This window comes from Salvelinus fontinalis, chromosome 24 (genome assembly GCF_029448725.1).
Source record: "Salvelinus fontinalis isolate EN_2023a chromosome 24, ASM2944872v1, whole genome shotgun sequence".
Lineage (NCBI taxonomy): Eukaryota > Metazoa > Chordata > Actinopteri > Salmoniformes > Salmonidae > Salvelinus > Salvelinus fontinalis.
The window spans coordinates 28,577,677-28,603,191 of record NC_074688.1 but is presented as its reverse complement, the minus strand read 5'-3'; the positions used below and the strand labels follow the sequence as shown (position 1 = coordinate 28,603,191).

The 25,515-nt window shown below is 45.1% G+C and overlaps 1 protein-coding gene across 3 annotated transcripts in view; it reads right to left on the bottom strand.

Annotated features, from left to right (window-relative positions):
* The window catches only part of LOC129822233 (periostin-like), a 46,520-nt gene extending 22,799 nt beyond the window's left edge, over positions 1-23,721 (bottom strand). For 2 of the 3 annotated variants that reach the window (XM_055880333.1, XM_055880332.1), the window contains exons 1-5: positions 23,495-23,721; positions 21,788-21,886; positions 1,334-1,398; positions 673-830; positions 237-401 (exon numbers count right to left, since the gene is read on the bottom strand). In XM_055880333.1, the coding sequence (XP_055736308.1) occupies positions 237-401; positions 673-830; positions 1,334-1,398; positions 21,788-21,886; positions 23,495-23,610 (603 nt within the window). In that variant the 5' untranslated portion in view covers positions 23,611-23,721. The remainder of the gene's footprint in view (positions 1-236; positions 402-672; positions 831-1,333; positions 1,399-21,787; positions 21,887-23,494) is intronic. The other variant, XM_055880331.1, reaches the window with a different exon arrangement.
* Positions 23,722-25,515: the final 1,794 nt, after the last annotated feature.

Here is a 25,515-nt window from a genome sequence, read left to right as displayed (position 1 = left end):
CACACAAAAGCATACCGTCCGTAACTCTCCAATGTTCACACAACACACTCTTCAACAACTACCTGCACACAATAAAGCCTTAGCTCTCCATGATGTCAACTTTCCTATCTCATGGCATGGAAACTATTGGATTTCCAATACATTCCATGGGCGCTGGTCAAATTAGTGCACTGCATGTGGAGTAGGGTGCCATTTGGGATGCAGAAGATGATGTATAGGTCTAGTGGGATGCTCACCCCGTTGGAGTAGTGGTTGATGTAGAGTCCCAGGTCGTTGTACATGGAGTCGACCACCAGGCCGTTCTTCAGGTCTTTGGTCTGCAGGCGTTTGTTAGCCATGTGGTAGTGCAGGGCGTTGTACAGCTCAATGTTCACGTTGCTCACCAACGCACTACGCACTTCCTGTTGAAGAAATGCCGAATAAAAAAGGCTTAAGATAACATAAATACTTAACGTAAAGTGATGACAGCAACTGGCTGTAGGGTTCAGGTATATCAACCATACATTCTGGTGATTTATGTTGTCGCTCTTTTAAATGGTCACATTACAAGCACTGAATGGTTTTGGTTATGGAATAGTTACTACTATCGCTGGTGGGTTCATTTTTCCAGGTAATTTATCTGAATTACCTGGAATTTTACAGCTGTAAGAGATGACACTTATCCTGACGTACCCCATCTAACAAGTCCCAGGCATCATTGCTGGGAGCGAAGAAGGTGTATGACCCAGATCCCTCTATCTCCTCCCTCAGCTTGGAGATGTGAGAGTATTCCTGGGTGGAGATGGCCTTGACCAGGCCCAAGGTACCATACACATTGTCTATAGGGGCCACTGTGGAACAGGGAAGAGAAGGTACCATACACATTGTCTATAGGGGCCACTGTGGAACAGGGAAGAGAAGGTACCATAATGACTACATCACTCTACATACCAGGAGTGATCCCAAATGGCATCCTATACCCTATATAGTGTACTACTTTTGATTAGAGCCCTAAATTATTGCAGTACTTATGGAATAGAGTGCCATTTGGGACACACACAAGTCTCATTAAAACAACTCTAACAACTATAAAGAACCCCAAAGACAGCCGGATGACGCTGAAAGGGAACATGTATGGGTAGGATGATGTGCCAGCTAAATCTTTATGTTGGTGTGGCGTTGTGACTCGTAAATGTTATGAGAAAATGCAATACCATTGATATGTCTTAGTTTAACCTCTTGTTTATTAACCTTTGAAGTAAACTATAACATTAAGTGCACTACAAACTTGAGTACACTGCGTAACCTGTACCCTATAACATTACATACACTGTAACCGACCGTAGCTACATACCTGCAGGGCATCCTTTCATTCCTTCCAGCTTCATGTAACCTGGACAGCACTCATACAGCACCGTCCTACAGACATAGAGACACAGACACACCATGTTTAGGGACAGCTCACTCATACAGCACCGTCCTACAGACATAGAGACACAGACACACCATGTTTAGGGACAGCTCACTCATACAGCACCGTCCTACAGACATAGAGACACAGACACACCATGTTTAGGGACAGATCACTCATACAGCTGTCACGTTCCTGACCTATTTCTGTTAGTTTGTTGTATGTGTTAGTTGGTCAGGACGTGAGTTTGGGTGGGCATTCTATGTTTTCTGTTTCTATGTTGGTTTAGGGTTGCCTGGTATGGCTCTTAATTAGAGGCAGGTGTTTGGCGTTCCTCTAATTGAGAGTCATATTTAGGTAGGTTGTTTCACAGTGTTCCTTGTGGGTGGTTGTCTCCTGTGTCAGTGTTTGTCGCACCATACTGGACTGTTCGGTTTGTTTTTGTACATCTTCATTTTGTGTAGTCTATTTTCCCTGTTCGTGCGTTCTTCGTGTTTTATGTAAGTTCCATGTCCAGGTCTGTCTATTCCGTTTTGTTATTTTGTTAATCATTCAAGTGTATTTCGTTTCGTGTTTTTTCCGTCTTGTTAATTAAAATTATGTATTCACAACCCGCTGCACCTTGGTCGAATCACTACTCCTCCTTTTCGGTTGAAGAGGAGGAGGACTACCGTTACAACAGCACCGTCCTACAGACATAGAGACAAAGACACACCATGTTTAGGGACAGATCACTCATACAGCACCGTCCTACAGACATAGAGACACAGACACACCGTGTTTAGGGACAGCTCACTCATACAGCACCGTCCTACAGACATAGAGACACAGAAACACCATGTTTAGGGACAGATCACTCATCAGCACCGTCCTACAGACATAGAGATACAGACACGCCATGTTTAGGGACAGATCACTCATACAGCACCGTCCTACAGACAACACACAGAGACCAAATTTAGAGACAACACATGTACACGTCACATTTTAGAGAAGGAGACAACTCACAGAGATACCCATAAACAGCCCTGTCCAACAGACAACACAGGGACACAAACATTAGAGACAGAGAGGAGGGAGGGATGGAGACATCCCACACAGACGGACAGATCACGAGCTAGAGAAAGAGACATACCCTATCCTCTATTTAAATATTCAGAGTCGGGGTACATAAACAGTGATCACCACATCCCATGTAGTTAGTGTTCTAGAACTTATTTCAGAACATCAGAGCACATCGTATATTTATCCTGGAGTTCATCCTAGTGTATTTCAGCTGAATCATCACTAATGTCTGTACTGAAAGGCTGTTTCATGCTCCTGTGTGTGTTCAGTTGTTTCCACATGGTCCTCATTATCTGTTTTATTAATAACCATAAGGCTTTGTGGTCCCAGGGCCCAGGCCAGCACGCCTCCAGGGTAACGCTACCACATTGTATACTGTAGATACATAAACTATGTCTGCCTCCCAAACGGCACCCTAGTCCATATATAATGCACTTTGTAGGGAATAGGGTGTCATATACCAAGGACACTGCCCCTTTGAAGCTAAACAATTATTCTAGCCCTCTAGTCCATGATTTAGCCTTGTTTAACCTCTAAGACATTATGTTTTGAGTATTGAAATTAAATCTGTAAGCAGTTGACAACCTTGGCTAGGAAATGGAACTTTTCAACTCCTGCATATGCCACAAACTGTTGAATGGGCTGTGTGGAAACTGTAACAGACTAGCTCATTAGAAATGACTTGGGGGGGAAATTATTTGAGGAAATGGCACTGTAATCTTTAATCTAAATCAAACACCTTTTAACAGCAGTCGTAATCACAGGGACACAAAAACAGAACAGGCCTCTTTAATTAAACCCCATGACATTACAACCCAGCTAACAACAAGCAAGCATTCCCACAACGTTAGAGAACGTTCCCTTAAGAGTCTCATTGAGTCATTAACAAACATTTTCATAGCAATTTTCCTGTGATATGCAAGATATTGTTTCCAAGAGACCATTCCATTAACTCTCTACAGCAGCGTTTCCCAAATTCGGTCCCCGGGACCCCAAGGGGTGCACGTTTAGTTTTGGCCCTAACGCTACACAGCTGATTCAAATGATCAAAGCTTGATGATTAGTCGATTCATTGAATCAGCTGTGTAGTGCTGGGGCAAAAACCAAAATGTGCACCCCTTGTGTAAGGGAAACCCTGCTCTAGAGTCTAAGCCCTGTCTAAGACCCCTTAAGGTATATCATTTAAAAATATATATTTAATGAAACATTGAATTTGGCATTACTACTATTAGCCAATAGAAACATACTGAATAACAGATTCACTACATGGAACAACAGATAGTCCCCCAAAAATCAAAGGAAGTTTGTTCTGAAGTGTCTATCTTATATCTGAGAGATATAAGAAAGATCAGGAAACTATTAAAATTAAAATCAACACTTATTTTAGGCACTAAACTATCTCAATATATATACTGAACAATAATATAAATGCAACATGCACCAATTTCAAAGATTTTACTGAGATACCATTCATATAAAGAAATCAGTCAACTGAAAAAAATTAATTAGGCCCCAATCTATGGATTTCATGGCAATGCAGATATGCATCTGTTGGTCACAGATACCTTTAAAAAAGGTAGGGGCGTGGACCAGAGCATCCCAAACAAGCTCAATGGGTGACATATCTGGTGAGTATTCCGGCCATGGAAAAACTGGGACATTTTCAGCTTCCAGGAATTGCGTACAATCCTTGCGACATGGGGCCGTGCATTATCATGCTGAAACATGAGGGGATGGATGGCACGACAAAGGGCCTTAGGATCTCGTCACGGTATCTCTGTGCATTTAAATTTCCATCAATAAAATGCAATTGTGTTCGTTGTCCATAGTTTATGTCTGCCCATACCATAATCCCACCGCCACCATTGGGCACTCGGTTCACAACATTGACATCAGCAAACCACTCGCCCACACGACACCATACATGTGGTCAGCAGATGTGAGGCCGGTTGAATGCACTGCCAAATTCTCTAAAATGAAGTTGGAGGTGGCTTATGGTAGAGAAATTAACATTCAATTCTCTGGCAACAGCTCTGGTGGACATTCCTGCAGCATGCCAATTACACGCTCCATCAAAACTTGAGACATATGTGGCATTGTGTTGTGTGACAAAACTGCAGATTTTAGAGTGGCTTTTTATTGTCTCCAGCACAAGGTGCACCTGTGTAATGATCATGCTTTTAATCAGCTTCTTGATACAGTTGAAGTCGGAAGTTTACATACACCTTAGCCAAATACATTTAAACTCAGTTTTTCACAATTCCTGACATTTAATCCCTGTAAAAATTCCCTGTTTTAGGTCAGTTAGGATCACCACTTTATTTTAAGAATGTGAAATGTCAGAATAATAGTAGAGTGATTTATTTCAGCTTTTATTTCTTTCATCACATTCCCAGTGGGTCAGAAGTTCACACACACTCAATTAGTATTTGGTAGCATTGCCTTTAAATTGTTTAACTTGGGTCAAACATTTCAGATAGCCTTCCACAAACTTCCCACAATAAGTTGGGTGAATTTTGGCCCATTTCTCTTGACAGATCTGGTGTAACTGAGTTAGGCCTCCTTGCTTGCATACGCTTTTTCAGTTCTGCCCACACATTTTTTATAGGATTGAGGTCCAGGCTTTGTGATGGCCACTCCAATACCTTGACTTTTTTGTCCTTAAGCCATTTTGCCACTTTGGAAGTATGCTTTGGGTCATTGTCCATTTGGAAGTACCATTTGCGACCAAGCTTTAACTTCCTGACTGATGTTTCGAGATGTCGCTTCAATATATCCAAATAATTTTCCATCCTCATGATGCCATTTATTTTGTGAAGTGCCCCAGTCCCTCCTGCAGCAAAGCACCCCACAACATGATGCTGCCACCCCCATGCTTCACGGTTGGGATGGTGTTCTTCGGCTTGCAAGCCTCCCCCTTTTTCCTCCAAACATAATGATGGTCATTATGGCCTAACAGTTCTATTTTTGTTTCATCAGACCAGAGAACATTTCTCCAAAAAGTATGATCTTTGTCCCCATGTGCAGTTGCAAACCGTAGTCTGGCTTTTTATGGTGGTTTTAATCAGTGGCTTCTTCCTTGCTGAGCGGCCTTGCTCCAAACATAACGATGGTCATTATGGCCAAACAGTTCTATTTTTGTTTCATCAGACCAGAGAACATTTCTCCAAAAAGTACAATCTTTGTCCCTATGTGCAGTTGCAAACTGTAGTCTGGCTTTTTTATGGTGGTTTTGATCAGTGGCTTCTTCCTTGCTTAGCGGCCTTTCAGGCTATGTCGATATAGGACTCGTTTTACTGTGGATATAGATACTTTTGTACCTGTTTCCTCCAGAATCTTCACAAGGTCCTTTGCTGTTGTTCTGGGATAGAGTTGCATTGTTTGCACCAAAGTACATTCATCTCTAGGAGACAGAACGCATCTCCTTCCTGAGCGGTATGACGGCTGCATGGTCCCATGGTGTTTATACTTGCGTACTATTGTTTGTACAGATGAACGTGGTACCTTCAGGCATTTGGAAATTGCTCCCAAGGATGAACCAGACTTGTGGAGGTCTACAATATTTTTCAGGGGTCTTAGCTGATTTCCTTTGATTTTCCCATGATGTCAAGCAAAGAGGCACTGAGTTTGAAGGTGGGCCTTGAAAAACATCCACAGGTACATCTCCAATTGACTCAAATGATGTCAATTAGCCTATCAGAAGCTTCTAAAGCCATGACATTTTTCTGGAATGTTCCAAGCTGTTTAAAGGCACAGTCAACTTAGTGTTTGTAAACTTCTGACCCACTGTAATTGTGATACAGTGAATTATAAGTGAAATTAGCTGTCTGTTAACAACTGTTGGAAAAATGACTTTGTGTCATGCACAAAGTAGATGTTCTAACCGATTTGCCAAAACTATAGTTTGTTAACAAGACATTTGTTGAGTGGTTGAAAAACGTGTTTTAATGACTCCAATCTAAGTGTATGTAAACTTCCGACTTCAACTGTATGCCACACCTGTCAGGTGATTGGATTTTCTTGGCAAAGAAGAAATGCTCATCAACAGATCTCTAAACAAATTTGGGCACAACATTTGAGAATAATAAGCTTTTTGTGCATATGGAACATTTCTGGGATCTTTTATATCAGCTCATGAAACATGGGACCAACACTTCACATGTTGCGTTTATATTTTTGTTCAGTGTACTTCCATCCATCCATTCAAACTGGTACTGGGGACCTTCAGATGAGTCTTGTGAGGCTTGTGGGCGTGGTTCCAAAAGGGTTCTTTGGCTGTTCCCATAGGAAAACCCTTTTGGTTCCAGGTAGATCCCTTTTGGGTTCCATGTAGAACCCTCTGTGGAAAGGGTTCTGCATGGAACCCAAAAGGGTTCTGCCTGGATCCAAAATGGGTTCTTCAAAGGGTTCTCCTATGGGAACAGTCAAAGAACCCTTTTAGGTTCTAGAGAGCACCTTTTTTTCTACGAGTGTAGATTAAACAGACAGATTTTGATGAGGATTTAAAAAAAATTATGATTAGATTTCCACGGGCCGTGGAAATTATAGGAGAAGGTTTCATGTAAAATAGAACTTGGTATGTTTGGGTGGACGTTGAAGGAATATTCTCATAACCCACAGCAAAATGGGCACGTGAATGTTCTTGCAATGTTCCCATAAAACATGTCTAGAATATGAATATCTTATATTCTGAGCACATGGCAACCATTTTCTGTGTATGTTTGGTGGGACGTTGATGGAACATTCTCCTAACCCTAAAAAAACTGGACACATGAATGTGCTTGCAACGTCCAATGTATCGTGCTTAGAACATTAATATTGTACATTCTGAGAACATGGTAACAACGTTATGGGCATTTTCTGTTTTCTGTCTCCTAACTAACGCCAAACATGCTAAAAATGTTCTCAGAAGGTTTTTGCTAACATAGATAGAATGTTCCCCCAACTAATGGAAAACTGGACACTCAAACATTATTGCAACATTACGGGTAACATTACAAAACCCTTTTCTCTCCCTAGAATTGTAGAACTGTATCAAAGACTGATGCTTTCAGACTTGGGTTGCGTCCCGTTTGGCACCATTTTCCCTTCATAGTCTATGGGCCCTGGTCAAAAGTAGTGCACTATAAAGTGAATAGGGAACCAAATGGGACATATCCCATGTATCCTTATGACACCTCTGCACATGGATGTTTTGTAATCTCGTCCACCCAGCCAGCCGTCTCTCTGTAGCAATTGAGTCTGGGGACAAGGTTAGATGTTTTGTGACTTGTACCAACATGTGACGTGAAGTCCTGTTTAATCTAATTGAATGGGAACAGGACAGGACACAATAGCTATAAATTACTACAAAGAATTATAAGATATAAAGACGGGGAAATCCAGCCTGCAGCTGTTAGCTATATAAAGGGCCTTATCCTGTAGATCATGTCTGAGCGTGTGTGCATGCGTGTGTGTGCGTGCGTGCGTGTTCATGGGTGTGTTCATGGGTGTGTGTGTGTGAGAGAGAGAGGGGGGGGGGGGGGGGGAGAGAGAGAGAGAGAGTTTGTGCACGTTTTGAGCGTACAGTAAAAGTCTGATTTATCCACTCAGAGAAACCCCGTCACTACTCTTCATCTCTGTCTTTAGCGGTAATCAGCTCCTACTGTATATAGGTATTTAAACTGTAAGCAGTACCACATGGGCACAAAGTTGGCATCAGAATTTAATTAATTAATTATAAGCAGAGCCCTTCCAGCTCTGTTGGGTTTAATAGACAAAAACCATAGATGACACTATCTGACTCCTGAATGGCACCCTACTCTCTATATAGTGCACTACTTTTGACCAGAACCCTATGGGCATTGATCAAAGTAGTGCACTATAAAGGGAAAAGGGTGCTATTTGGGACGCAGACTAGCTAGACAATTTCATAATCGCACACCTCATGAACCATGACATGACTCGTTAAAGCAGAACAATGATGCTTCAATTTGTGCAGAGCCAGCGGTACTGTTGAGAGAGGAGGACTCACAGAGCTTGCTTTATGATAGTAAATACCTCAGGGTGTATTCTACTGTTTAAGAAGAAGAAATTACTAAAATGTCAAATGTAAGTAAGACTTTTCTGAGCCAGAGACAAACGTGAGGCAGCTTGATGTACAAATACACTCCTGGACAGCAAGCTATTCCACTGTTTTCGGCTGCAGAAATTCTAAACCACCACAACAAATCAGCAAATGCTGAATATACAAATAATAACGATAGATGAAGTAGGCTACAGTAGGAGATAGATGTCCAGTTTGATGTGGACCAGACCTTACGTGGTTGTGAAACTGAAATGTCTAGTGTGGGTTTCAGGTCTCTGAAGAAAGCTTTCTGAACCCTTCCACTGGGCACACACCGGTTGAATCAACATTCTTTCCAAGTTTAACAAAATTAAATGTTGAATTGACCTTTGTGCCCAGTGAGCTCACCCTGCATGATGCTGAACCTAGATAACTCACTAACTCATGTCTGGATGATGGTAGAGGATTCAGTTTCTTTTCTCCAGAGTAATGGTTTATGAGTAATGGTTGCTGGTTGTTCAGTCTGTGGTGGCTTGAAACTTAAGTCCAGCTGTGCTTCTTCATCAGTGGTCCCCCTGGGACGCCTGCAAACCAGAAAAACATTTCCACATGTTCTCCATGTTCCAGTGGTAGCTGGGTCCATAATATGCCTTGTCTAAATCAACAGAGTTTGAGTGGAGAGAGAGGGGGTCGAGGGCAGGATGGAGTGAGGTTTACACTGGCTTGTTTCCTTCATAGCGACAGACGATGAGGCTACAGTGTGGTTGGGTGTTCAGGGCTGTCATCCACGGCTCATCCCTCAGATGCACATGCACGCAAACGAGCACACACAGAGCTGACAGAAACAGAGCAGATCAAGGCCTGCTGTACGATGAGAAGGGCTACGTCCCAAATGGCACCCTATTTTCAATATAATGCACCATTTTGACCAGGGCCCATAGGGGCCCATAGGGTTCTGGTCAAAAGTATTGCACTGTATAGAACAGAGGTATTCAATTCTTACCCTGATTATTAATTGCATCCACCTGGTGTCCCAACTCTTAATCACTTCCTAATTAGAGGGCAACTAGGAAAAAACACAGAGTAACTGGCTTTGAGGCCCAGAGTTGAGTTTGAGGGAATAGGGTGCCAATAGGGACGCAGATGAGGAGACAAGAGGCCATGACTCATGGCTCATGGCTCATGGCTCATGGCTATCTGCCATAGTTGTCTTCTTTTGAACTTAGCCCCTGGAAACACAGAGAAGAAGAGGAGTGGGGAGACGAGCCAGGCATGAGATCACACATGCCCTGACGAGGCACAGTCAGCAAAACCATCTCTCCCACGCACATACAGGAGAACCAAGACTCCCTCTGGCCTGGCCTCGGGATTGGAAACTTCCCTCTGTCTGGTCAGCAGCTCTACTTTATACTGGAGATCTCTGTATGTCAGCCAGCCAAACCAATACTACTGTAGTACTGGCATGTGGTCACAGGAGAAAACTGTGCTGTTTCCAAAACACATATCATTACTAATGAGCAGGGCCAGTTGTTTTGGTAGTTTTTTGTGGGGGTTTCTATCCAGCATTATACATTAGGTTTGCTGCAGATAAAAAATGTTGGGACATGTTATTTAATTGGAACAATCTGTCTCCTATTAATAAATTATTCAATAAATGTCTGATTGTGCGTGAGTGTTTGGTGGGAGGATCGCCTAAGCCAGGGAAGCGTAGCACTACGAATCTTAATTGTACAAAGCCTGTTATTTGGCAGGCAATACTATTTATAGATCAGTGATTCAACACCTCAGGGGACAGTCAATGAAACTAACCATGGAATCCAACACATCAACCATGACACCAAGAGGTTTGGACCTGTTAGTGTAACGCTTAAGGTGTTGGCTTGACAGTCGCTGGACCAGGGTTCGACAAAGCCTATCATTTGGGAGGGAATTCTATTTGTACATCAGTGATTCTGCACATCACCTTGCGCAAGCTGATCGTCTCCAACAGACTCAGAAGTTGTTAGGGGCAGTTTAAGGTAAGAGTTAATGAAAACAACCATGGATGTATGTTGTAGCCCCAAACGGGAATCGAACACAGATCCAACAATGGTTTCATTGACTCTCCCCTTAAACTGCCCCTAATTTACCTATTTTTAGCTACCACTTCTGAGGGGTGGAGGTTTAAAAAAATGGAAGATTACAATGTTCTGTGCCCCCTGATGGTGGATACTGTGGTTTGATTGATTCCATAGAAAGAATAGACAGACAAGCATTCCAATAATTCCTCATCAACATCGATCACATTCTTTGGCTGTGTGTCGGTGTTGCAGAGCATTCCTGGAATAGAACAATACTCAGCATAAACAAACACAGAACACTACTCAGCATTCACAAACATAGAACACTACTCAGCATTCACAAACATAGAACACTACTCAGCATTCACAAACATAGAACACTACTCAGCATAAACAAACATAGAACACTACTCAGCATTCACAAACATAGAACACTACTCAGCATACACAAACATAGAACACTACTCAGCATACACAAACATAGAACACTACTCAGCATAAACAAACATAGAACACTACTCAGCATTCACAAACATAGAACACTACTCAGCATACACAAACATAGAACACTACTCAGCATACACAAACATAGAACACTACTCAGCATACACAAACATAGAACACTACTCAGCATACACAAACATAGAACACTACTCAGCATACACAAACTTAGAACACTACTCGGCATACACAAACATAGAGCACTACTCGGCATACACAAACATAGAACACTACTCAGCATACACAAACATAGAACACTACTCAGCATAAACAAACATAGAACACTACTCAGGATCCAGGAGCATAGAACACTACTCAGGATCCAGGAGCATAGAACACTACTCAGGAATCAGGAGAATAGAACACTACTCAGCATCCAGGAGCATAGAACACTACTCAGGAACCAGGAGGATAGAACACTACTCAGCATCCAGGAGAATAGAACACTACTCAGGATCCAGAAGAATAGAACACTACTCAGGATCCAGAAGCATAGAACACTACTCAGCATCCAGGAGCATAGAACACTACTCAGGAACCAGGAGGTTAGAACACTACTCAGCTTCCAGGAGCATAGAACACTACTCAGGATCCAGGAGCATAGAGCACTACTCAGCATCCAATAGCATAGAACACTACTCAGCATCCAGGAGCATAGAACACTACTCAGCATCCAGGAGCATAGAACACTACTCAGGATCCAGGAGCATAGAACACTACTCAGGATCCAGAAGCATAGAACACTACTCAGGATCCAGGAGCATAGAGCACTACTCAGCATCCAATAGCATAGAACACTACTCAGCATCCAGGAGCATAGAACACTACTCAGCTTCCATGAGCATAGAACACTACTCAGCATCCAGGAGCATAGAACACTACTCAGGATCCAGGAGCATAGAGCACTACTCAGCATCCAATAGCATAGAACACTACTCAGCATCCAGGAGCATAGAACACTACTCAGCATCCAGGAGCATAGAACACTACTCAGGATCCAGGAGCATAGAACACTACTCAGGATCCAGAAGCATAGAACACTACTCAGCATCCAGGAGCATAGAACACTACTCAGCATCCAGGAGCATAGAACACTACTCAGGATCCAGGAGCATAGAACACTACGCAGCATCCAGGAGCATAGAACACTACTCAGCATCCAGGAGCATAGAACACTACTCAGGATCCAGGAGAATATAACAATACTCAGGATCCAGGAGCATAGAACACTACTCAGGATCTAGGAGAATAGAACACTACTCAGGATCCAGGAGAATAGAACAATACTCAGGATCCAGGAGCATAGAACACTACTCAGGATCCAGGAGAATAGAACACTACTCAGTATCTAGGAGCATAGAACACTACTCAGGATCCAGGAGAATAGAACACTACTCAGTATCTAGGAGCATAGAACACTACTCAGGATCCAGGAGAATATAACAATACTCAGGATCCAGGAGCATAGAACACTACTCAGGATCTAGGAGAATAGAACACTACTCAGGATCCAGGAGAATAGAACAATACTCAGGATCCAGGAGCATGGAACACTACTCAGGATCCAGGAGAATAGAACACTACTCAGTATCTAGGAGCATAGAACACTACTCAGGATCCAGGAGAATAGAACACTACTCAGGATCCAGGAGCATAGAACACTACTCAGGATCCAGGAGAATAGAACACTACTCAGGATCCAGGAGAATATAACAATACTCAGGATCCAGGAGCATAGAACACTACTCAAGATCTAGGAGCATAGAACACTACTCAGGATCCAGGAGAATAGAACACTACTCAGGATCCAGGAGCATAGAACACTACTCAGGATCCAGGAGAATAGAACACTACTCAGGATCCAGGAGCATAGAACACTATTACGATTCAGCATCTAAGAGTGTTAGTGCATCACCATGCAACACAACCTAGCAGCAGTGTCCATGCTGTCAAATTGATGATAGGGAACTAGGACGTGACCCGAGTCCAGCATGGGTCAGAAAGTTAATAAGAGAGCTGGAACCAAGGGAACCATTCTGTTATTTGATTTGATGTAACTTTTTGTACAACAGTCCATACAGTTTAAACCACTGAAAAGTAGAAAGAAATCGTAGAGTACACATGAAAGTATATTGGAAATACACTTTTTTCCAGTGTGGTCCTCAAAATACAATGCGGTTGTACTGAGTGTCTGTTTCGTGTGGGCAGCTCTATGTGGGCAGCACTATGTGGGCAGCTCTATGTGGGCAGCACTATGTGGGCAGCTCTATGTGGGCAGCTCTATGTGGGCAGCTCTATGTGGGCAGCACTATGTGGGCAGACCATTGTGGGCAGCAGCACAATGTGGGCAGCACTATGTGGGCAACTCTATGTGGGCAGCACTATGTGAGCAGCAGCACTATGTGGGAAGCACTATGTGAGCAGCAGCACTATGTGAGCAGCAGCACTATGTGGGCAGCACTATGTGGGCAGCACAATGTGAGCAGCAGCACTATGTGGGCAGCACTATGTGAGCAGCAGGACTATGTGAGCAGCAGCACTATGTGGGCAGCACTATGTGAGCAGCAGCACTATGTAGGCAGCACTATGTGAGCAGCAGCACTATGTGGGCAGCACTATGTGAGCAGCAGCACTATGTGGGCAGCACTATGTGAGCAGCAGCTTTATGTGAGCAGCAGCACTATGTGAGCAGCAGTATGTGGGCAGCACTATGTGAGCAACAGCACTATGTGAGCAGCAGCACTATGTGAGCAGCACTATGTGATCAGCAGCATTATGTGAGCAGCAGCGGCACTATGTGAGCAGCACTATGTCAGCAGCACTATGTGAGCAGCAGCGGCACTATGTGAGCAGCACTATGTGAGCAGCACTATGTGAGCAGCAGCGGCACTATGTGAGCAGCACTATGTGAGCAGCAGCATCACTATGTGAGCAGCACTATGTGAGCAGCAGCATCACTATGTGAGCAGCACTATGTGAGCAGCAGCATCACTATGTGAGCAGCGCTATGTGAGCAGCACTATGTGAGCAGCGCTACGTGAGCAGCGCTATGTGAGCAGCGCTATGTGAGCTGCAGCAGCACTATGTGAGCAGCGCTATGTGAGCAGCGCTATGTGAGCAGCACTATGTGATCAGCGCTATGTGATCAGCGCTATGTGAGCAGCGCTATGTGAGCTGCAGCAGCACTATATGAGCAGCACTATGTGAGCAGCGCTATGTGAGCAGCAGCAGCACTATGTGAGCAGCGCTATGTGAGCAGCGCTATGTGAGCAGCAGCAGCACTATGTGAGCAGCACCATGTGATCAGCAGCACTATGTGAGCAGCACTATGTGAGCAGCAGCAGCACTATGTGAGCAGCAGCAGCACTATGTGAGCAGCGCTATGTGAGCAGCGCTATGTGAGCAGCAGCCGCACTATGTGAGCAGCACCATGTGATCAGCAGCACTATGTGAGCAGCACTATGTGAGCAGCACTATGTGATCATCAGCAGCACTATGTGATCAGCAGCAACACTATGTGAGCAGCAGCACTATGTGAGCGGTAGTACTATGTGAGCAGCAGCAACACTATGTGATCAGCAGCACTATGTGAGCGGCAGTACCATGTGATCAGCAGCAGCACTATGTGATCAGCAGCAACACTATGTGAGCAGCAGCAGCAGCAGCAGCACTATGTGAGCAGCAGCACTATGTGAGCAGCAGCAGCAGCACTATGTGAGCAGCAGCACTATGTGAGCAGCAGCACTACGTGAGCAGCAGTATGTGGGCAGCAGCAGCACTATGTGAGCAGCAGCAGAAGTATGTGAGCAGCAGGACTATTTGTGCAGCACTATGTGAGCAGCACTAGGTGAGCAGCAGCATCACTATGTGAGCAGCACTATGTGAGCAGCAGCATAACTATGTGAGCAGCGCTATGTGAGCAGCACTATGTGAGCAGCAGCATCACTTTGTGAGCAGCACTATGTGAGCAGCAGCAGCACTATGTGAGCAGCAGCAGCACTATGTGAGCAGCAGCATCACTATGTGAGCAGCACTATGTGAGTAGCAGCATCACTATGTGAGCAGCGCTATGTGAGCAGCGCTATGTGAGCAGCGCTATGTGAGCAGCGCCTTGTGATCAGCAATATGTGAGCAGCACTATGTGAGCAGCAGCGGCACTATGTGAGCAGCACTATGTGAGCAGCACTATGTGAGCAGCGCTATGTGAGCAGCAGCACTATGTGAGCAGCACTATGTGAGCAGCACTATGTGAGCAGCGCTATGTGAGCAGCGCTATGTGAGCAGCGCTATGTGAGCAGCAGCAGCACTATGTGATCAGCAGCATCACTATGTGAGCAGCACTATGTGAGCAGCACTATGTGAGCAGCACTATGTGAGCATCAGCAGCACTATGTGAGCAGCAGCAGCACTATGTGAGCAGCAGCACTATGTGAGCAGCAGCAGCACTATGTGAGCAGCAGCAGCACTATGTGAGCAGCAGCACTATGTGAGCAGCAGTATGTGGGCAGCAGCAGCACTATGTGAGCAGCACTATGTGAGCAGCGCTATGTGAGCAGCAGCAGAAGTATGTGAGCAGCAGGACTATTTGTGCCGCACTATGTGAGCAGCACTATGTGAGCAGCAGCATCACTATGTGAGCAGCACTATGTGAGCAGCAGCATCACTATGTGAGCAGCGCTATGTGAGCAGCGCTATGTGAGCAGCACTATGTGAGCAGCAGCATCACTATGTGAGCAGCACTATGTGAGCAGCAGCATCACTATGTGAGCAGCGCTATGTGAGCAGCACTATGTGATCAGCATTATGTGAGCAGCGCTGTGTGATCAGCACTATGTGAACAGCACTATGTGATCAGCACTATGTGAGCAGCACTATGTGAGCAGCACTATGTGAGCAGCGCTATGTGAGCAGCACTATGTGATCAGCACTATGTGAGCAGCGCTATGTGAGCAGCACTATGTGAGCAGCACTATGTGAGCAGCGCTATGTGAGCAGCACTATGTGAGCAGCATTATGTGAGCAGCGCTATGTGAGCAGCACTATCTGAGCAGCACTATGTGAGCAGCACTATGTGAGCAGCAGCGGCACTATGTGAGCAGCACTATGTGAACAGCACTATGTGAGCAGCGCTGTGTGATCAGCACTATGTGAGCAGCGCTATGTGAGCAGCGCTATGTGATCAGCACTATGTGAGCAGCACTATGTGAGCAGCAGCAGCACTATGTGAGCAGCACTATGTGAGCAGCGCTATCTGAGCAGCACTATGTGAGCAGCAGCGGCACTATGTGAGCAGCACTATGTGAGCAGCACTATGTGAGCAGCGCTGTGTGATCAGCACTATGTGAGCAGTGCTATGTGAGCAGCGCTATGTGATCAGCACTATGTGAGCAGCACTATGTGAGCAGCAGCGGCACTATGTGAGCAGCACTATGTGAGCAGCACTATGTGAGCAGCGCTATATGAGCAGCAGCAGCACTATGTGATCAGCACTATGTGAACAGCACTATGTGAGCAGCGCTATGTGAGCAGCACTATGTGAGCAGCGCTATGTGAGCAGCAGCAGCACTATGTGATCAGCACTATGTGAACAGCACTATGTGAGCAGCACTATGTGAGCAGCGCTATGTGAGCAGCGCTATGTGAGCAGCGCTATGTGAGCAGCGCTATGTGAGCAGCACTATGTGAGCAGCACTATGTGAGCAGCGCTATGTGAGCAGCAGCAGCACTATGTGATCAGCACTATGTGAACAGCACTATGTGAGCAGCACTATGTGAGCAGCGCTATGTGAGCAGCAGCACTATGTGAGCAGCACTATGTGAGCAGCGCTATGTGAGCAGCGCTATGTGAGCAGCAGCAGCACTATGTGATCAGCACTATGTGAACAGCACTATGTGAGCAGCACTATGTGAGCAGCGCTATGTGAGCAGCAGCACTATGTGAGCAGCACTATGTGAGCAGCGCTATGTGAGCAGCAGCAGCACTATGTGATCAGCAGCATCACTATGTGAGCAGCACTATGTGAGCAGCGGCATCACTATGTGAGCAGCGCTATGTGAGCAGCACTATGTGAGCAGCACTATGTGAGCATCAGCAGCACTATGTGAGCAGCAGCAGCACTATGTGAGCATCACTATGTGAGCAGCGCTATGTGATCAGCACTATGTGAGCAGCACTATGTGAGCAGCAGCAGCAGCACTATGTGAGCAGCACTATGTGAGCAGCAGCACTATGTGAGCAGCAGTATGTGGGCAGCAGTATTATGTGAGCAGCAGCACTATGTGAGCAGCAGCACTATGTGAGCAGCAGTATGTGGGCAGCAGCACTATGTGAGCAGCAGCACTATGTGAGCAGCACTATGTGATCAGCAGCATTATGTGAGCAGCAGCGGCACTATGTGAGCAGCACTATGTGAGCAGCAGCATCACTATGTGAGCAGCACTATGTGAGCAGCAGCATCACTATGTGAGCAGCACTATGTGAGCAGCTGCATCACTATGTGAGCAGCGCTATGTGAGCAGCACTATGTGAGCAGCGCTACGTGAGCAGCACTATGTGAGCAGCGCTACGTGAGCAGCACTATGTGAGCAGCAGCATCACTATGTGAGCAGCACTATGTGAGCAGCTGCATCACTATGTGAGCAGCGCTATGTGAGCAGCACTATGTGAGCAGCGCTATGTGAGCAGCACTATGTGAGCAGCGCTACGTGAGCAGCAGCAGCACTATGTGATCAGCACTATGTGAGCAGCACTATGTGAGCAGCGCTATGTGAGCTGCAGCAGCACTATGTGAGCAGTGCTATGTGATTAGCGCTATGTGAGCAGCAGCAGCACTACGTGAGCAGCGCTATGTGAGCAGCGCTATGTGAGCAGCAGCAGCACTATATGATCAGCAGCATCACTATGTGAGCAGCACTATGTGAGTAGCAGCATCACAATGTGAGCAGCACTATGTGAGCAGCACTATGTGATCAGCAGCGGCACTATGTGAGCAGCAGCAGCACTATGTGAGCAGCAGCACTATGTGAGCAGCAGCACTATGTGAGCAGCAGCAGCACTATGTGAGCAGCAGCACTATGTGAGCAGCACTATGTGAGCAGCACTATGTGAGCAGCAGCACTATGTGAGCAGCACTATGTGAGCAGCACTATGTGAGCAGCAGCAGCACTATGTGATCAGCACTATGTGAGCATCACTATGTGAGCAGCGCTATGTGAGCAGCAGCATCACTATGTGAGCAGCACTATGTGATCAGCAGCATCACTATGTGAGCAGCACTATGTGAGCAGCAGCATCACTATGTGAGCAGCGCTATGTGAGCAGCACTATGTGAGCAGCACTATGTGAGCATCAGCAGCACTATGTGAGCAGCAGCTGCACTATTTGAGCATCACTATGTGAGCAGCTCTATGTGAGCAGCACTATGTGAGCAGCACTATGTGAGAGGCACTATGTGAGCAGCAGCAGCACTATGTGAGCAGCACTATGTGAGCAGCACTATGTGAGCAGCACTATGTGAGCAGCAGCAGCAGCACTATGTGAGCAGCAGCAGCAGCACTATGTGAGCAGCAGCACTATGTGAGCAGCAGCACTATGTGAGCAGCAGTATTATGTGAGCAACAGCACTATGTGAGCAGCAGCACTATGTGAGCAGCAGCACTATGTGAGCAGCAGCACTATGTGAGCAGCAGTATGTGGGCAGCAGCAGCACTATGTGATCAGCAGCATTATGTGAGCAGCAGCAACACTATGTGAGCAGCACTATGTGAGCAGCACTATGTGAGCAGCACTATGTGAGCAGCAGCGGCACTATGTGAGCAGCACTATGTGAGCAGCAGCATCACTATGTGAGCAGCACTATGTGAGCAGCAGCATCACTATGTGAGCAGCGCTATGTGAGCAGCACTATGTGAGCAGCAGCATCACTATGTGAGCATCACTATGTGAGCAGCGCTACGTGAGCAGCAGCAGCACTATGTGATCAGCGCTATGTGAGCAGCGCTATGTGAGCAGCAGCATCACTATGTGAGCAGCGCTATGTGAGCAGCGCTATGTGAGCGGCGCTATGTGAGCAGCACTATGTGATCAGCAGCAGCACTATGTGAGCAGCAGCATAACTTTGTGAGCAGCACTATGTGAGCAGCAGCAGCACTATTTGATCAGCAGCAGCAGCGCTATGTGAGCAGCAGCAGCACTATGTGATCAGCAGCATCACTGTGTGAGCAGCACTATGTGAGCAGCAGCATCACTATGTGAGCAGCACTATGTGAGCAGCAGCATCACTATGTGAGCAGCACTATGTGAGCAGCACTATGTGAGCAGCGCTATGTGAGCAGCACTATGTGAGCAGCGTTATGTGAGCAGCAGCAGCACTATGTGATCAGCAGCATCACTATGTGAGCAGCAGCATCACTATGTGAGCAGCACTATGTGAGCAGCACTATGTGAGCAGCGCTATGTGAGCAGCGCTATGTGAGCAGCAGCGGCACTATGTGAGCAGCAGCAGCACTATGTGATCAGCAGCAGCACTATGTGAGCAGCACTATGTGAGCAGCACTATGTGAGCAGCAGCAGCACTATGTGAGCAGCACTATGTGAGCAGCACCATGTGAGCAGCAGCAGCACTATGTGAGCAGCACTATGTGAGCAGCACTATGTGAGCAGCACTATGTGAGCAGCACTATGTGAGCAGCAGCAGCACTATGTGAGCACCACTATGTGAGCAGCACTATGTGAGCAGCACTATGTGAGCAGCAGCAGCACTATGTGAGCAGCACTATGTGAGCAGCGCTATGTGAGCAGCAGCAGCACTATGTGAGCAGCAGCAGCACTATGTGAGCAGCAGCAGCACTATGTGATCAGCAGCAGCACTATGTGAGCAGCAGCAGCACTATGTGAGCAGCACTATGTGAGCAGCACTATGTGGGAACCCTCTGTACTATGTGGGCTCTGTCCTCTCTGTCTGTACTCAGAGAGTTTCCAATGATTCAACCTCAAACCAGTAAATATGGCTGACACATTAATGCTCTATCAGAGCCAGGATCCAGCAGTGCACCACAGTGGCGTCCCTACGGCGTCCACGCTCACCATACCATAATAACCACCATAACCATGGTAACCAGGACCTTTATAATGCATGTGATTGTGCATTGATGTTTCATGCAAGAGCTGAAGGCTTGCTTGGGTATAATCTTACCCTTACTAAACCCTCTGAACTCCTCTGCTTCAGAGTAGTCTTTGTTTCCCAACATACACTGGATGAAGAGAGGGTGGTCCGTCATCCTCCTAGATTAATCTTGAGTGCTGTTCATTTTTATGTTAATTTAACCTATCCTTCTTAACTGCTCTCCCTCTCAAATTCAAATTCAGTTCCGTTAAAGGTCTCTTTGTTTCTCAACATCCTCCTACGTTAAACATTCCTCTGATGTTGGTGACAAAATAAGTCAAAGATAACACAGACCTTTGTTATCTTCCCTAAAATTCCCTGTTTCGTCCCAAATGGCACCCTATTCCCTATATTGTGTACTACTTTTGGTTCTGGTCAAATGTAGTGCACTATATAGGGAATAGGGTGCCATTTGGGACATATCCTCAAAATTCCTGACTGGTTTTAAAGGGTGATCGTAAATCTACACACATACCCGTTTAACTCGTACCATAACACATACCCGTTTAACAAGTACCATAACACATACCCCGTATAACCCGTACCATAACACATACCCCGTATAATCCGTACCATAACACATACCCCATATAACCCGTACCATAACACATACCCCGTATATCCCATACCATAACACATACCCCGTATAAACCGTACCATAACACATACCCCGTATAACCCGTACCATAACACATACCCCGTATAACCCGTACCATAACACATACCCCGTATAACCCGTACCATAACACATACCCCGTATAACCCGTACCATAACACATACCCTGTATAACCCGTACCATAACACATACCCCGTATAACCCGTACCATAACACATACCCCGTATGGCCCGTACCATAACACATAACCCGTATAGCCCGTACCATAACACATAACCCGTTTAATCCGTACCATAACACATACCACATATAATCTGTACCATAATACATAACCAGTATAATCCGTACCATATTCGACTCTGGAACTGATTCAAAGCTTCACGAAAGGCACATAAATCTGTTACATTGACTTCCAAGTGAGGGAATGTGACCCCTGGCTGTATCCCAACGGGGGAGTTGGGATTTGCAAAATAACACATTTCCAATTCACACATGTATTAATACACATTTACTTGTACATGTGTGAAAAATGACAAATATAAGCACCCACTTAATAATTATTGTTATTATTATTGCTATTATTAAGCTCTGCTCTGAGGTTCTGTGGTTTCCATGGCACTAGGGAGCGTCCAGTGTTCATTTGGACATTTCTGTGTGGTACATGAGACTACATCATTCCTGGGTTCATGTCTGTCCCTAATGGCACCCTATTCTTTGTATAGTGCACTACTTTTGACCAGAAGCCTATGACCCCCTACGGACTCTGGTCAAAAGTAGTGCACTATATAGGTAACACGATGCCATTTGGGACACATCTGTGGTCCACACAGTGGTCCCTATCAAAGCTCTGAAGCTAAAGCTAGCAGTGTCATATTACTCATCTTTGAACCCAGAGAAAAGAATGTGTTCAGGAGGAGCCTAAAAAATAACTAAAAGTCACTTACGCTTTTTTTCCACAGATGGCCCCTTGATACCAGTTACGACAAGTGCTGAAGTACTTCTTCTTGGTCCCCATGACCTGCTGCAGAGCGCACACGTTGGGTCTAATGGTCGCCAGGGAAACAGAGGAGACAGATGGTTAAATGAACACAGTTGGAATAGCTAAAGTGTTCTGCATGCAGCATACCATGTAGTAAATACTGTATGTCTGTTTGATTTCTTATCCTTATTTCACTTTCACAGTATGTTTCACTTTTATTATTTCACTTTTGTCAATTTGGTAATATTTGCTTTCATAAAAATGTTTCTGACATAGCAAGTTCTTTACATGAATCCGTACCATCCAGAAGGCGAGGTCAGTACAGGTGCGTCAAAGCAGGGACCGAGAGACTGAAAAACGGCTTCTATCTCAAGGCCATCAGACTGTTAAACAGCCATCACTAACATTGAGTGGCTGCTGCCAACATACAGACTCAAATCTCTGGCCACTTGAAAAAAAAATATAAATGGATGTCATAAATGTATCACTAGTCACTTTAAATAACGCAACTTCAATAATGTCTACATATCCTACATTACTCATCTCATATGTATATACTGTACTCTATACCATCTACTGCATCTTGCCTATGCCGCACGGCCATCGCTCATCCATATATTTATATATACATATTCTCATTCATCCCTTTACATTTGTGTGTATAAGGTAGTAGTTGTGAATTTGTTAGGTTACTTTTTAGATATTACTGCATGGTCGGAACTATAGGGCATAAGCATTTCGCTACACTCGCATTAACATCTGCTAATTGTGTGTATGTGACCAATAACATTTGATTTGATTTGACATTGGCTCTTAAATGTAGTTTAGTGAACTTTAAAGCATGATCAATTTATCATTTATGAAATAATCATATTCAGAATTAAAGTCTCCGTAAATTATTATAAAAGCAGAAAAAGAGTATTGTTTCAACTCAGCAAAAGTTTGCATTAATAATGACTTTTGATGACACATTTGTAGAGACAGTGTATGGATCAGCATGACACATTTGTAGAGACGGTGTATGGATCAGCATGACACATTTGTAGAGACGGTGTATGGATCAGCATGACACATTTGTAGAGACGGTGTATGGATCAGCATGACACATTTGTAGAGACGGTGTATGGATCAGCATGACACATTTGTAGAGACGGTGTATGGATCAGCATGACACATTTGTAGAGACGGTGTATGGATCAGCATGACACATTTGTAGAGACGGTGTATGGATCAGCATGACACATTTGTAGAGACGGTGTATGGATCAGCATGACACATTTGTAGAGACGGTGTATGGATCAGCATGACACATTTGTAGAGACGGTGTATGGATCAGCATGACACATTTGTAGAGACGGTGTATGGATCAGCATGACACATTTGTAGAGACGGTGTATGGATCAGCATGACACATTTGTAGAGACGGTGTATGGATCAGCATGACACATTTGTAGAGACGGTGTATGGATCAGCATGACACATTTGTAGAGACGGTGTATGGATCAGCGTAAATCAGTGAATGCAGAGCAAGCCCTTCATTTAATAATAGTAATAATAACAACAACAATAATACAAATAATAATAGCAATAATAATAATAATAACAATACTGCTACTACAACTACTACTATTACCAATAATAATAACAATAATAACCAAAATAGTAAACTTACCCCTCTTTTCTTGCCCTGACTTTACTGTGGTAGACTATCTTATCATAAGAAGAGTCCACCATGTCAAAGTTAGACAGGACAAACACAGCAAGGAGAGCTGCAAACAGGATCTTCATGATGATATCCCAGGAAGCTCCTCCAGGTACACAGAAGCACTGAGAACTGGGATCTGGCTGGGGAGAGGGAACTTATATAGTAGGAGAGACTCACTAGGCTGGCTGGTTGAGGAACTAAGAGGGAGGAATGCAACACATCAAAGTCAGAGCCACGCCTGGACCAACCAGCAACCCTCCAAGACCATGTTACTCACTCCTACGCTAATATTGTGTGATGGACATGCTACTGTACAGGGAAATAGTTGTAGGATTAATGGAAGGTATTGTCATCATTGAGAGTGTTATTTAGTAATAATTTTCATACTGATAATTTGCTCTCACTTCAGATTTTGTTCTTCAGACTCTGTTGAGATTACGTTTAAGTTAAAGGAAAAATCAAGACAAGATCATACATATGGTATTCACTTATGCTATGTAAAACACATGCCTGTGGAAACCACACTGGCATCTAGAAGTCAGAACATAGATCCACCATTCCTGTTTGAAAACAAGTAGCTAGACAGAGAGGTATCCTGTTCTAGTTAGACAAGGTCCAGACAGACATGGTACCATATTGCAGCATTAGTCACCTCTGTGAACAGGCAGGCACACCTGGAGGCTGTAAGTCATTTTTATTCAAGAAATTTAGAAAGCCACAAACACACTCCAGATGGACTTAAAGGAGATAAGTCCTCCAGTGCCAGTCACTGATCTGTATATCACTTCCCAGTTATTAAACCACACAAACAAAACTCACAGGTAGGAGTGCGAAATGGATTCTGTCCGAAGTAAGTTTGTGTTTAGCCCCACCTAGGGGACCGAGGGGAGTGTGACATAGAGGAGCCTATGACTATTGGAGAGGATAGGAGCGTGTTGAGGATAGGAGCGTGTTGAGGATAGGAGCGTGTTGAGGATAGGAGCGTGTTGAGGATAGGAGCGTGTTGAGGAGATGAGAGGCGAGGCGAGGCGAGGCGAGGCGAGGCGAGGCGAGGAGAGGAGAGGAGAGGCAGGGTTCAGTGTGGCTGTAAATACCAGAGCCATATGAACTCTTTAAAACACTAAAGATGTTAGGGAAGGAGGCCTCGCTCAGCCTGTCTGTCTACACATCAGAGGAACAAACAGTGCCACAAACACAAGCCAGTGTCTCATACATCCAAAGAGCCTTTAAAAAATTGAATTCAGATTTTAACAAACAAAATTGTTGTGGGAAGAAATATGAGACATTCCCAGTGATGCATTATGGACATAGAAAATACAGAAAAACACAACACCCTTCTAAAAAGGTTTTTGTGTAGGAGAGCCCTCGTACCAGTGTTTGTGTAGGAGAGCCCTCGTACCAGTGTTTGTGTAGGAGAGCCCTCGTACCAGTGTTTGTGTAGGAGAGCCCTCGTACCAGTGTTTGTGTAGGAGAGCCCTCGTACCAGTGTTTGTGTAGGAGAGCCCTCGTACCAGTGTTTGTGTAGGAGAGCCCTCGTACCAGTGTTTGTGTAGGAGAGCCCTCGTACCAGTGTTTGTGTAGGAGAGCCCTCGTACCAGTGTTTGTGTAGGAGAGCCCTCGTACCAGTGTTTGTGTAGGAGAGCCCTCGTACCAGTGTTTGTGTAGGAGAGCCCTCGTACCAGTGTTTGTGTAGGAGAGCCCTCGTACCAGTGTTTGTGTAGGAGAGCCCTCGTACCAGTGTTTGTGTAGGAGAGCCCTCGTACCAGTGTTTGTGTAGGAGAGCCCTCGTACCAGTGTTTGTGTAGGAGAGCCCTCGTACCAGTGTTTGTGTAGGAGAGCCCTCGTACCAGTGTTTGTGTAGGAGAGCCCTCGTACCAGTGTTTGTGTAGGAGAGCCCTCGTACCAGTGTTTGTGTAGGAGAGCCCTCGTACCAGTGTTTGTGTAGGAGAGCCCTCGTACCAGTGTTTGTGTAGGAGAGCCCTCGTACC